This window comes from Nanorana parkeri, unplaced genomic scaffold (genome assembly GCF_000935625.1).
Source record: "Nanorana parkeri isolate BGI_ZX_2015 unplaced genomic scaffold, ASM93562v1 scaffold1031, whole genome shotgun sequence".
NCBI lineage: Eukaryota > Metazoa > Chordata > Amphibia > Anura > Dicroglossidae > Nanorana > Nanorana parkeri.
The window spans coordinates 273,592-288,609 of record NW_017307299.1 but is presented as its reverse complement, the minus strand read 5'-3'; the positions used below and the strand labels follow the sequence as shown (position 1 = coordinate 288,609).

Here is a 15,018-nt window from a genome sequence, read left to right as displayed (position 1 = left end):
TGTGGCTTTGTGTCTCTCTTCAGGACTCTATCCACAACCACAAACACCCAAGGGGAACTGACGTTCCCCATTCAGCAAACAGACTAGCACAGGTAAAGCTCCGGGTCCGGACAGATACACCATCGCCTATTATAAAACATTTCTCCATCTTCTTTCGGGGCCTTTTGTGACGGCGTTAATTCCATCCTTCAAGATGCCTGTATTCCTACTGACCTGCTGCGGGCATTGATAACTGTGATTCCGAAGCCTGATAAGAATGCCACTTTGTGTAGTAATTATACAGCAGGGCTATGGGCCCTGCTGAACTTTGATTTAAAGTTGTTTTTCAAGACCATTGCTAATCGACTTTTCTCTTTTTTACCTAAGCTCATCCACCCTGATCAGGTCAGCTGTATACCTCTGAGGGAGGCACATGATAATACAACTAGAGCTTTGCACATACTGTAATCCATCAGGCCAGGCGACTTGGATCTCCACTCTTGGATCTGACGCTGAAAAAGTGCTCGACAGGGTGGATTGGAGGTTCATGACAGCTGTCTTACAACACTTTCGGTTGGGGCCCAATATGATTAAGTGGGTGTTGGCCCTATATTCTTCACCTACGGCAGCAGTAAGGGTTAATGAAACTAGGTCCCAATACTTCTCCTTGTCGAATGGTACACGACAAGGTTGCCTGCTGTCTCTAATTTTCGCACTCACTGATATCTTGGGATTCTCTTTCCTTCAGAAGCACAAAAAGTGGCTGCATACGCTGATTATATGATCTTTTCCTTACGGACCCACTGAAATCCCTCCCTGCCTTGTTTTTGGCATTAACCCGTTGTGGTCAGGTATCTAACTTTAAAGTTAATTTGAATAAATCGGCTGCCCTAAATGTTTCGATTCCCTCCCACTCAGTCGCTCATCTAAAACAGGAATTTCCTTTTCAATGGGCTGGCCGTCAATTTAGATACCTAAGTACTTACATAACAGTGGACCTGACAGAACTTTACGCTGCCAATTTTGCCCTGTTGCTAACTATAATCTGAATCTAAGAGTGACAGGTATGAGGGAAATGAAAACAAAGAAGGTAAAGGGAAACTACAAGAACAAAGAGCTACAAAATGAGGTAAAAGAAAAAGTAGAGAATAAAATACAGAAAACTACTGGGAAGTATGGGAAAAAAACAGAGGCTGCACATTGCATTAATACCAAATGACAGTAGGTAAAAATCACAAATGATCCACAGAAGTGGTTCTTAGTCTTTGTAGAAACACAAGAAATAGGACAGCACCCAAGAGTGGCTATTTCCTGAATGGAAAAACACAAGATGGCACACAATGGGTATGCAAATCAGTTTTACTAACCACATCGTCTTGAGGAAATAGAAAAACGTGGATGAGGGGAACTTGACTTAATGGTGTAAATAGTTATCACTGATCCTGTAGGTTTAAAGGGGTAACAGTACAAACTTCATACGCATTGCCATCTTGGTTGACGTCGGGTGACATCACATGCATGTATGGGTGCTGCCATCTTGGATGCAGCATCGTTATTTTGGATGCGACAAACTGCCAGATCCATGGAATTTCGTGATTCAGCAAGTTCGTCCGAATCCGAATGCACACAATCACAATAGTTTTGAAATTCTAATTTTATATATCAGGAAATATTTGAGCTAAATTCATTCTGCAATCTCTCAGGCACCATATTTTTCAACTCAAAATCATCTGAAGGACCTTTCATTTCCTCATCATTGTGCTCGAAAAAGCAATATATCTTACCACTAGGTGGCATCACATTCCGAGAACTGCACAATTCTTTCAAATTATTTCTTAGATTTAGCTTTCTTCAAATGATCATCTCATCACTCAGTCCTGGTTCACATATGGGCGGCCCGGGAGAGTGGCTTGCCTGCTGCGGTTGCCGCTCAGCCCCATTTATTTCAATGTGGTCATATCCGCACGGCAACTGCAGCAAAAATGATCATGCACCTTTTGTGCGACAAACAACCCGTGGTTTTTTGCAGCCTCGTTTGTGCGTGTTTGCACCTGCGAAAATGCAACGCAAAACCGCGTGGATTGCTGGTGGCATTTGGGGTGCCATTAGAAAGGAATAAACTATCTACAGGAAACAGCGCGCATTGCGATCTCGGATTGCTCAGATGTAAACCGGCCCTCAAGCTAGCCATACACCTGATTGAATTTTAGCTGAGTCCTGCTGACTTGGCTGAATTCGACCAGTGGGTGGCTACCTTGGGACCACTCCATTCCACAAAATTAAATTTTTCAATCGACTTTTGTTGAAGGAGCCAATCCAAAATTTCTTAGCCAAATAATGACTGCAGCAAATCAGCAACTGTTAGGGCTAGTTCACACCACCCACAGTGCGTTCTGGCCCGATTCTGGATCGCCAGCTCACTTTGTTGTGTGGTGGGAGGAGGCATGGTGGTGCATTGAAGTGAATGGCACCACAGCCACTTCCTCCAGCCGCAATGCGATCGGCCGCACGGGAATGCAAGGCACATCAATGCCTGCGGTCCAGTTTAGTCCGGTCAGAAAAAATGCTGCAAGCACAATTTTTTCTGACCGGAACGCAGGCATTGATGTGTGTGGCCGATCACATTGTGGCCAGAGGGCGTGGCTGTGGTGCCATTCACTTCAATGCACCACCATGCCCCCTCCCGCCACACAACACAGTGAGCCGGCCGCAATGCGATCCAGTGCGTTCCAGCCAGAATCGGAATACAATAGCCCGTCTGTGAATGGGTGAATTAAGCATTTTTACGAAAACAGATTATTATATAGCCAGCCTAAATTTATGCTTGCTTGACATTATTTTCACTTAGGGGTCTATTTATATGTTTTCACACAAGATTCACACATTTTTCTAATTGGATTCAATTGAAAGTTGTTTGTGCACTGCTTCCTTAGGAAACATTCAATTAAATTGTATGGCAGTATCACTGTGATTAAAATAAGTATAAAGCAGCATTGTTATAAAGTTCTAACCTGACTCTAACCTAACACTAACTTTTTTCCTGTGAACTAGGAGTGCTATGTACAAAGGAATGCTGCTTATTCTCACATAGGATAGTGTTTATGCTGCAGAGTGGTAGGAGAGTGCTGAAGCACATGCTCTGGGTCCCCCTGACATTAGTCAACCTGTACTTTGCCCATAGCCCCTGTCCCCCAGCTGCACATATAGTACTTCCCTTTCCTTCTTTCCCCCACCTGGAGCAAAGAAATACAGACCTATGTAAGTGCCATTTTTACGTTGCTTCAGTTAAAGCCCACATATGGTTGAGGACTCCCTCTGTTCCCATGTAAAAATCACTAATCACCACCGATGTCACTTGGAGTGGCATGCATGTTCCTATATAGCTGGAAGTACTGGGGAAATTAATTTACTATCAGCAACTGAATAGAGCTGCAGGAGAGCAAACAAAAGGTAAGTATATGCCACTGGGGAGAGAGCATTAAAGTGAATCTGTTGCTTATCCCCGCATGGGTACAGCACAGGTTTACTTTAATTATACTATTTTTTATGCATATTAAAATAATAATTTATCTAAGGGAGCTGGACACAGATCTTTTTTCCATACATTACAAAGTAGCACTGACTGATATACTGTATGTGTAGTGTCTGTGCACAAAAATTGTGTAAAGTATAAATAAACCCTAAATTTATTTTTCAGCATGTTTGGCAGCATGCTCACTGTATACAGTTTACTTAAGCAAATCTAAATTGTTTGTTTGCTGATCTGTTGCAATAACAGCACTTCCTGTGGCAGTCTAACAATGATAAGTGGTGCCTCCCAATTAATAGCAGAATTGTCAACCTACTGTTTGAGTTCTTTGAGGTGGCTATTGGGTTGCTTATCTGATAGACCTGATAAGCAGCCCAGCAGCCAACTGAAGGAGTGCACACAGCAGGTTGACAAAACTGCTAGAATACAAGGTTTCTTCTGATTGAATGAGGGGAGGTGACATCAAGAGCCACCCCTTGTCCAATCAGATTACGCCTTGTATTAATTGAAAAAAATACTAGGTGTTATCTGAATGGCCGCTGTGCTGAATGAGCAATCCTGTGTTTTCAGAGCAGAGGGGAAGACTGAGTGTCTGAGTTCAGCACCATACAGGACCCGTCAGATTGCTGTCAGCACTGTAGTATCTCCAGATACAGTGCTTTACAGGATCGCTGTGGGCCGACCAGTTAAAACATTTGCATACCTACATTGAGCCAAGCTGGACCAATGAAAGTATGCATAATACTTTATACCTGAAACTCATCTTTAAGAAAACTGTACATAGCGAGGCATGATGCCAAACATATTGAACAATAGATTTAAGGTTTACATACGCTCAAATTAATTGGTAGTACAGTGCAATTCATTTTTTATACACAACTTTTTGGGTAGTTTGACTGAACCCTTTTACACCAGCTGATTGGTTTATGTATTCTCGCACAGGGCGCCTAAAGGCCTAAGGCCGGCCCTGGTAACTCTGATCTGTGTTTTTATATTTAAGCATAAATGTTGTCTGCCTCTGGTGTTGGAGAAAAAGAATAAGGTTGTCAGGATCCCAGTGCTGAGTCTCTTGGCTATCAATGTGTCTTCCCTGTCATGCTATCCTTTCTGTACAGTACTCCCCTGGCTTTCTTTTGTCATATGTGTGCCTTCTGTTTCATAATGGGACTCCACCCCAGTATGCTTTGTGCCCACTCACACCTGCATGTTGTTTGTACTCTGCCGATGGGTATTTATGGATGTTTGCATATTATCCTGGCACAGGATCAAGTGTTCTTTCTTGAATCTGCATCCCTTGTTGCATAGATATCCATGTTAATAACTTTTATCTAGTACCTTGCTACTTAGTTGTCTTGTATCTTTACCTTGACTATCGTTTACCCTTGCTTTGCTTTCACCCAGTCTTTGTTGTGCATTAGATCATCCTTTTGTGACCATTTTGCTTGCTATCTCCAAAAAGTGTCTCTCTGTCTCTGCATTCTTAGCTTTCCATTCACACGGCGTTCCGATCATGTTGAAAGTTCAGTAAAAAAAAAAAAAAAAATTAAAAAGGGGGATAAAAAAAAGTAAAAAATTATAAAAGACATCAAAATCATGTCCACCTGTCAGTTTTTCGGGTGGGTCAATATTGGTCTATGGCAGGGGTAGTGAATAAAAATTCTAGTAGACCCCTGATGTTCTCCTGCCCTCCAAGACAGACGATGAACCACAGGAAGAAGGTGCTTCATCATCTGTTCACCCAGCACTTCAACCGGCTTCTGACAGTTCTGAAGCAGAAAGCGCATAGAACATGGCTCTCCCGGCTTCATTCCGCACAGAGCAGGTCAGGGAATGGACGTTCAGCCGCAGAATGAGAAAAATCATTTGATTCCCCCATCCACACTAAACAGCGTAGATGGAAGAATCTCCCCTGCCGGCATTTGTATTCTGAGAACTGGCCCCCACAGCTGTCTGAATACCGAAACAGTGACTGCAGCTGATAGCATGCAGTCACCATTCGGCCAACAATTTTCCACATGGGTCCTTTGATGTTGTCATCCAAGTTTGTGGAGCCTAAAGGTCACCCATAGCTTAAATCTAAACTGATTTAGCAAGAATCTTTCAAAATCTGAGCTGTGTATAGAGATCCTCCAGTCTGCCCTGCTATGTTTAATCCCTCAGACCTCACACCGTTTTGTTAACCATCTCTGGACTCACTCTGTCTTAGACCACATTCACACTTATATTTAAGGCGCGATTAGGGATTCCTGCAGCAGGAATTCCTAATCTGCTGTTTACAAGTGTAATTGATGCATCAATTGTGCATCCAGGGAGAGTGATTGATTCCTAACCGCATGTAATAGTATCACATACAATTACATGTGGTGTGCCGGCGTTTAAATGCGACTGTCACCCAATCATTAACTTGAACAGGTTGCACTTGCCGCTTGCAAACATTTTCCAGCAACCGGAATCCCTAATCACACCAAAACATATAGGTGTGAAGGGGGCCTAATCAACAGAAATTCAAACCAATATTGCCTCACCGCTATTGTCTGTCCTGGGCCCCCACAGAGCTTCACTTCCGGCTCAGACCTTCCCTGCGTGTCAGAACACAGGAATTAAATGAGTGAGAGTAGTGGCGTAGCAATCGACATAGCGACCCAGGCGGCCGCTATGGGGCCCGGGCACAGGGGGGCCCGGCCAAGGCATCCCTCTGATGCCGTGTGGGCCGCCTGGGTCGCTATGGCGTCTCGGGGTGCTGGCTGTCACTGACATAGCTCAGCAGCAGCTGTGAGGGAGAATGTTCCCCCTCACAGTCGCTGCGGAGCTGTGTCAGTGACAGCTTGCAGATGCGGCAGAAGAGGCCGGTCACACCGGCATTTGCAGTAAAGAAGGAGGCGGGGCCCGCCTAACAGCAACCCCGCCTCCTCTCAAACCCAGGCTGGTGTATCCATTGTCCTGCAGCCATAATGCAGTGCGGGTCGGTGATCACAGTCTGGCCAGAACCACCACTTGGTCCGTGCCCGGACCGTGGTTCTCCATTTAGTGACCCCTGTTCTATGGAAGTCGCATGTAAATGGACCTGCGTCTGTTTACATTCGATTACCTCTGAGTCTGTCTATGTAAAAAAAAAAAGGAAACGGAATTCTGTTTTTGTGGACCTGAATGGGATGGATAAATGGTAATTAGAAGTAAATGGTCAGCTTACAGTCGACTCCCCATAGACCTAACATGGGTCTAGTTAGTTCATTTTTTGTCCTCCATTGCAAGTTGGGGAAAAAACTTAATGGACACGGACGTCGCAAGAGTGACATTCGTTCTGTATTGCTCCGAACAGCAGGGGGTCTGTGCACGGATCACTTGCTGATTGGAGCAGATGCCATCCATGTTAAAGGGCACTTACACTTGTCTATTTCCCAAGCATAGCCTTATCTGCCTTCAAAAAAGCTTGTCTGTTCAATTCAGTTCTGATGTCAGTTTCTACATGTTGCTCTTGGTTTGTCTAGTCTGTCACCGTTTCAAATGAGGTTTTTCAAAGGACCACAGTTTGATATTGCTTCACAGCTCCATTCACTGTCAACCCCTAGAAGCACCGGTGAAGACCTGCCACTCCCAGATCCAGCCTTTGTTGTTGTCTACCTTTTATTGCTCAAAAAGTGACACAGCTTCCTTCTGTCACCTATCCTGTTGTCTCGATTTCTGGTGGTGTTCTATTTTGTGTAGTCTCCCATTGAGGTCTTGGCTCTGACACCTACCATCTCTAGTTCCTGACCATCAATGTACCCCTTGATGTTGCCTCTGGTTGCCAAACTTCTTTTTTTGCCTACAGCAACCCTATGTCCCCCTCTGGTATTCTGTAAGTTCCATCCTCAAGTTCTATATTTACCATATGCTTCCAGACTGTAACACATCACTGGGGTTACTAGCCATTGCTTCGACCACTGCTTGCACTTTTAGATCTCCATTGATCAAACATTGACAAAAATACATGTTTGCTGGGAACATGCAAGTTTTATGACACCCAGCTTAGACAGTACTCAAAATAATTGCACTTTTGAGTATTGTCTGGCTTGTGTGAAGGAGCCTTTAAAGTGTATAACGGGGCAAAGTATGAGAAAAGAAACCCCATATTCAGTGCATACGTGTGCACATTTCCCCATGCCTTATCCCTTTATAAATGCTGCATGTACAGAATAATATCTGTTGATCCTGCGAAAAATCAAGTGTGCTCCTAACTTCCTGTTTGGGCTGACAACAATGTGCCTTTCCTACACTGAAATTTCAACCATCACTGTCAGCCCTGCCTGCTGGATCTGCACCTATCTCCGATCCCTCTATGTCCCACCCCACATGCATACATTGATTTATTTATTAGCAAATCAATGTGGCTACCTTGACTTTGTGGACAGACACACACAACTGCTAACAACAGACAAATCCTCAGGGCTCTCATGCTTGTGCACGTCTATCTACTTTAATTATGAGTTTAAACATTTAAAATCCTATTAAAAATGAGTGGAGTTACCTCTCGTTTGGGCATGTACATGTATGGTGACTTACTGGTTTTACTAGTTCATGTTTTATTTGGGATTACACTGGATTTAAAATGGAAAATTGTCCACCATAAAAGCAATTAAGCGTTCTGGAAAAAAGTATTTTTTTTTTCTGCTAAGTTAGTTCTTGGATTTAATAACCAACAAGAAAACCTTGCTATAAATGTAGACATTTCACGCTGAAGATTCAAATTTATTTTCTAAACTCTCTGATCCATATCTACGGTAACTTTTGATACTGAGAGCTGCTTAAAGTGGTAGTGCAAGGTTGGCTTTACTGACAGCCCCCCAAAAATAAAAAAATAAACATTTTAAATGGGTGCCATTAAAAGAAAAAACCTGTGTACCATCCAGTAGATTTCCCTGTACTTCCTATGCTGTTAATACAACAGTAAGGGCCCATTTACACTAGCCCACAGTGGTTTCCTGTCTGTTGTGTATGAAGGCAGTGTTTTGTGCTGTTTCAGCGCATCACACTGTTTACATTATTTTTTAATAACTTTATTGAAGTGTCATAAAATTACATTTGATTAAAGTTAACGCAATGCCGATGAGTTGCGTTGTGGTGACATATGGTGACTTCAGGTGAGCTTTGGTGCATTTCACGCACTGCAACCCACCTCAAATCAGTGTTGCAATGTGAACAATGCACATAGAAAACCACTGTTTTCTGTGTGCCCTGGCGCTCACTGTACATAGTGTGAACTACTCAGATCACTGCCTATACAGTAGTGTGAATGAGTCCTAAGAGGGAGGAAATCTTTCTGAAAATTCACCTCTTAGATTGTTGTACTGGAAAAAGTGTCCCTATTGGTAGATTTCCCCTCTATTCCTTTTCTAGTGACAACTAAATTTGTTTAACTTTCAGATAGGGGTGTTACACCTTTGTAATGGAACAAGAACAGCAATAAAACTTCATAAAATAGAAAAAGCCAGCACTTCCTAAAGAGCCTCAGTTGTTTATGGGGGGCTCAACAAGACAGGTGAAAAAGAAAAAGTCTGTTTACGCATTTAGCAACATATGCACATAAATGATGCCAGTTAATTAAGCTCCTCTCTGAATGCAGGTTTGGGGTATTTTGCTCTAAAATGTGGATTGAATGACCGTAGTGACCTAAAAATCGAAGGAGCAGGATGGAAATTTTTTATGAGCAAACAAAATTTTACCAGTGAATGTAGTTTCCGTTCAAAAAACACCATTCATTCCAAAATCGAATGTTAAAATCAAACAATATTTTGAATGGCATTATGCAATGTTCTGATGAGATTTTTCATATGTAAGTTTGTTTGAAAATCTACCAGTATATGGTCAACCTTTGCTGTGCGGTCATCAAAAACCCCTGAAGACAGTGGTCTGTTTTGGTGCTTACTAGAGCCAATGAAGGAAAAGTATTTTTTAGACTGTCTTCTAGTAGGTAAATGGTTTGGATGCTGATCATATTATAAGAATAAATGTCACTGTGCAGATCAGTCACTGTCCCTGCATATGTGTTCCTAAAAGGCTATAGAGCCCTGGTGCCCAACCTGCAGCCTTGGGGCCGCATGCAGACCTTTGGCACTTACTGTGTGGCCATAAAGGGTTGCTGAAGACAGTGGTCTGTTGTGGTGCTTACTAGAGCCAATGAGGGATAATATTATTTAGACTGGCTTCTAGTAGGTAAAGGGTTTGGATGCTAATGATATAAGAGGAATAAATGTCACTATACAGATCAGTCACTAGTGTCTCTGTATATATGTTCCCAGTAGGCTATAATGCCTTAGTACCCCCGCTGCAGCCTTGGGGCCACATATAGTCCGTTGGCACTTACTGTGCAACCATCCAGGATTTCTGAAGAAAGTGGTCAGTTTTGGTGGTAATCATATTATTAGAATAACCGCCACTGTTCATATCATTCACTAGTGTCCCTGTATATGTGTTCCTAGAAGGCTATAGAGCCCTGGTGCCCAACCTACAGCCTTGGGGCTGCATGCAGTCCTTTGGCACTTAATGTGCAGCCATCAGGGACACCTAAAGAAAGTGGTCTGTTTTGGTGCTAATAATATTATATAAATAAATGTCACTGTGCAGATCAGTCACTGTCCCTGTGAATGTGTTCCTTGAAGGCTATAGAGCCCTGGTGCCCACCCTGCAACCTGAGAGCCGCATGTAGACCTTTGGCACTTACTGTGTGGCCATAGAGCCCTAGTAACCCCGCTGCAGCCTTGTGGCCACATATAGACCTTTGGCACTTACTGTGCAGCCATCAGGGACTCCTAAAGAAAGTGGTCTGTTTTGGTGCTATGCTAATCATATTACAGTATATGAAAAAACGTCACTGTGCAGATCATTCACGTGTCCCTGCATATGTGTTCCTAAAAGGCTATAGACCTATGTTGCTCAATCTGCAGCCTTGGGGCCACATGCAGATCTTTGGCACATACTGAGGGAAATTTCTCAAAACTGGAGCAGACAAGACCTTAAGCAGATGTGCATTTCAACCAATCAGCTTCTCTCTTTCATTTTCAAAGCTTAACTGGACAAGCTGAAGAGAGAAGCTGATTGGTTACTATAGGCAACGACTCCGGATTAGATACATTCCCCTCACTGTGCAGCCATCAGGAGGAGCCTGTGAGGACAGTGGTCTGTTTTGGTGCTGTCTATAGCTAACGGAGGAGAAGTATTCATTAGACTGTCTTGTAGAAGGTAAAGGGTTCGGATGTTATAAGAATACAGATTGTACAATCTTATGTACACAGCGGTCCCTGTATGTGTGCAGTGTATATGAGGGAGAGAGGAGCTCCTGATCTACAGGTGTCTGCCTTGTCCTTTGTGGCTGCCTTCCCTGCCTGGGACAGTCCCCCTCCTTCCCCTCCCTCCCTAGAAGTGTGCTCACTATACACACAGGAGGTGGAGAAGAAGGAGCTGGAGGGAGGGAGGGATCCACACTGCCTCTTTTCCTGTTTCATTTGAAACACAAGGCACAGCTTCACCGGCTGGCCTGCTAAGTTCCCCCCTCGTCTTCTTCTAGCAGATCGCTGAAAGTTTACTGAGGATGCTGTGACTTGTCTGCGCCCCTGCACGGAGCTTGTACAACATCATCCCTAGGATTAAAGGGAATATCCTCGGGATCACAGCACCCATCTCAGCTGATTCTTCACATGTCGGATCTTTTAGGAGAAGCACACTCTCCAATGGGAAGCTTTGTCTGCTTTGCCTGGGATATAGGAGTGTGGATTTCAATCTGTGCCTATTGATCACCGGCTCTTCTTTGGGATAACTCTGTCAGGAATACAAATGAAGTCTGATGGTCTGTGAGTCACAATAGATGACCCTCTCTGAGGCTACTGCTGTTATGATCAAACCCTGAATTGGATGGCTGGCACATGTCATAACAATACCTGGAATTGATGCCAGCTGTGTGGATGTAGATAGAGTGTCTTCACTAGGATACAACTTGAAACCTGCTGCTTGGCCATGCCTTTTCATCTGAGGACAGTGCAGCCTACCCAGGTGTGTAGGTTGGGTGGCACTGATGGGCAAACAGATGGATCAGCCTTGGTGTTAGCCTCCCTGGAAGAAGTCAGTGTCCATTCCATGCTGCGCATCATCCAGCAGCTGTCTGATCTGTCTAGACATGCGGAGGACATCTTTAGCAGCATCCATGGGCAGGCGGTTACCCTAGGAGAACGCAGTGCCCGCCTACAGCGCCGTCTGGCATCCCTCCATCACCTTGTATCCCACCTGGACCACAGGAAGGTGCCAGTCCGTAAGTCCTTCAGCTCTTTGTTTACCTGTCACATTGCTCTTATTCTTTGTTAGGGATAGTCCTACCTTTTTTTCTAAAACATTGCGACAGATGAACTAAGATTGCGGTTGTTTATGAAAAGATTGTCACACAATTGTCTTACTTTGGCACATGTTGCAGCGCATATGGTTTATTTGGCACATAGTAGAATATGTAACTGTCATACGCCATCATCCTCGGGGCGCACCTCCATTGCGACAAATTTTGGGAAACTTAATTTGTTTACAATTTTTTTGGAGGCGCAAACTGGGAGACTATTTGTGTGAAAAATCGCACTTGGGATTTTTGTTTACAATGACTGCACTTGTTGCATCTTTCATATTAAACCCTTCCACTTGGCACCCCCCTCCCCCCCAAAAAAAAGCAGGTTCGCCTGCGTCAAATATTCAGCGCACTTTGACTAGTTCTGGCCCACCATCTCAGCTGTTTTTTCCGTAGACCTTTGTCATTACACCTCACATATATTCTGGTCAGGCCTTAGGGTGCAATCACTAGATCACCTTCATAAATTCCATTCAACTAACAATAAACAGCACTTAAACTAATGCTAATATGACCAGCTCAGCCACTTTAAATATACAGAGCAGATACAGTAGTTCCCCTCTGTGAGGATGTATAGTTTTAAATATTCAAGGAATCAAATCTTTTAATAGATCTTGTCAGTCCATCACTTTTAATGCTGCCAGTTATATAATTATGTGTACAGAACTTCCTCGGTGCACTTTGTCTCCTAATACACACCCGTCTGCTGTAATTACCAGAGAACACACCTACTTACATAGTATGTCGAAACCTATTGCGTACCCTACCACCCATAAAAAATGTATTCTTGTGTTATGTTGTCAAACACAAGCTCACCTGTGTCCGCCTAACCACCAATCATGTGGATTAGACCTATACTTCTCCCCCTGTCACAATTCACAACATGTCCTTACATCTTCTGCTTACTTGTAGGTGCATGTGCCAGGCTTATTGCTTTCTGCCTCTTCTCTTGGGCATCAGCCAACGGCCAGCTATAAATAATTATCTGCTGATTCTTGTTAAAGAATTTCCTAAGATAATTTGTGTACAAAAAACAAGTTTCCCATCGATGCCAAAGGTAGCCAGTGGTAGTCTCTCACTGCATACCCTGAAAGTGCCCAAACTGTGGTCCTTTGGTGTTTGGAGTGCAGTCAGTAGTGGGAGCATTTATTTCTAAAGAGGACCTTTAATTACAGTAATCTCTAGCAGTTTCATGTAACATGTCCCTAGTCTCTGACTGTCTCGTACAGCATTACCTAAGTCTTCAACTACTCTTGAAGAACAGTCTCTAATCATTTCCTCTCGTGAGTTTTTAGTCTTCAGTCTTCTGTAACAGTACATATAATATATATTGAATGTGGCCCTTTGGTGTTTGAAGTGCATCCCTTCAAGCCTGATAGTCAGTAGAGGGAGCATTGATTTGTAAAGAAGGTCTTTAATAACAGTAATCTCTAGCAGTTTTAAGTAACATGTGTCTAGTCTCTGACTGTCTCCTACAGCATGAATTTAGTCTCCAATCTGTCTTGTAGAATAATCTATAATCATTTGCTCTAGTAGGTCTTCACTACATGGCAGTCTTTTGTTGCGTTACATATAAATATTATATGTTGCTATATGGAGAGATCAGGAGTTGCATTTGAGGCCCCCGATACCTTGTAAATTGACAACCACTGGCATACAGCAGCATGCTGGGCCCATAAGTAATGTGAGTCTTGCAAGTCTACTGAAGGGACATTATCATACTATGGCCACTGTGTTGTCATCTGACTCATTCAGGAGCCTTTATGTATGTTCCTGTAACTGGGTAGACAGCATTATAATAATAATAATACTACTAATAATAATTATTATTATTATACAGGATTTATATAGGGCCAACAGTTTGTGCAGCACTTTACAATATAAGGAAGACATTACAATTACAATTCAAGTTAGCTGTGTGGGGATCAAATGCTTGAGAAAGTGATAGTTCAGTGGTTAGTTTGAGGCTTCCCTGAAAAGATGAGTCTTCTGGGGTTTGCCTAAAGGCAGTCAGAGTAAGAGATAGATGGACAGGTTGGGGAAAGGAGTTCTAGAGGATGGGAGACACTCCGGAGCCTTGGTTCTCAACTGGTGGGTCGTGACCCAAAAGTGGATCGCGACCCTGTGTTTAGTGGGTCGACGTGTGCTTTCCACTTTTTTAGGTGAGAGGCTCCTCAGCCTCCCCCTTTCGCAGCACTGTAAGTTCTCGCGTCAAGCAGCCATTCAAAATATGCTGCCCAGTGCAGAGTGTTCTCCTTTAGGTGAGATGGGCTGGGGCTATGGCCGTGAGGGAGCTATATCAATACATACAACTACCTTGTGTGCCTGGACTGGAGTGATGTCACATTCTGGCTCCCACCACGTCTACAGGGCATGCAAGGGAGCTGTACCAGCATTGCACGTATGGATGGAGATCCATCACAGCACAGCAGGCCACACTGGACCCCAGGATGAGGATCCATAAGGTATGGAGAGTGGGTGGATTTTTGTAATGGCATCAAAAATGCACCTCCCACCCATAGTTCTATTGCCTGCACCGGAACGCGTGCTACCGCAAAGCTGTGCGTTCCATTGCATTGCGACTTGGGTCACGACTTAATGACCGAGGACAAATGTGGGTCCTGAGGTTACACAGGTTGAGAACCACTGCTCTAGAGAATTCCTGGAGGGGAGCATGGGAGGAGTTGATGAGGGAGCTAGAGAGCAGGAGGTCTTTGGAAGAGCGAAGGGGACGGTTAGGGTGATACTTTGAGACAAGGTTGGAGATATAGTTGGGGGCAGAGTTGTGGATGGTTTTGTAAATGGTTGTTAATATTTAGAATTTTATCATTTGGGTGATTGGAAGCCAGTGCAGGGATTGACAGAGGGGGGTTGCAGACACTGAGCGGTTGGTTAGGTGGATGAGTCTAGCAGCAGCATTCATGATAGACTGAAGGGGGGATAGCCTGTGTAGAGGTAGGCCAATAATGAGGGAGTTGCAATAGTCGAGGCGAGAGATAACAAGTACGTGGATGATGTTACGGAGGTGAAGGCGGCAGGATTTGGATAGTGATTGGATGTGGGGAAGAAAGGTGAGGTCCGAGTCAAGGATGACACCTAGCACCTTGGCATGGCGAGAGGGAGGGATAGTTGTGTTGTCAATCTGAGC

The 15,018-nt window shown here is 43.8% G+C and overlaps 1 protein-coding gene across 1 annotated transcript in view; it reads left to right on the top strand.

The window, feature by feature from the left end:
• Positions 1-11,434: 11,434 nt before the first annotated feature.
• The window catches only part of NHSL1 (NHS like 1), a 194,046-nt gene continuing 190,462 nt past the window's right edge, over positions 11,435-15,018 (top strand). The window contains exon 1 of the mRNA XM_018567328.1: positions 11,435-11,789. Within this exon, the coding sequence (XP_018422830.1) occupies positions 11,498-11,789 (292 nt within the window). The 5' untranslated portion in view covers positions 11,435-11,497. The remainder of the gene's footprint in view (positions 11,790-15,018) is intronic.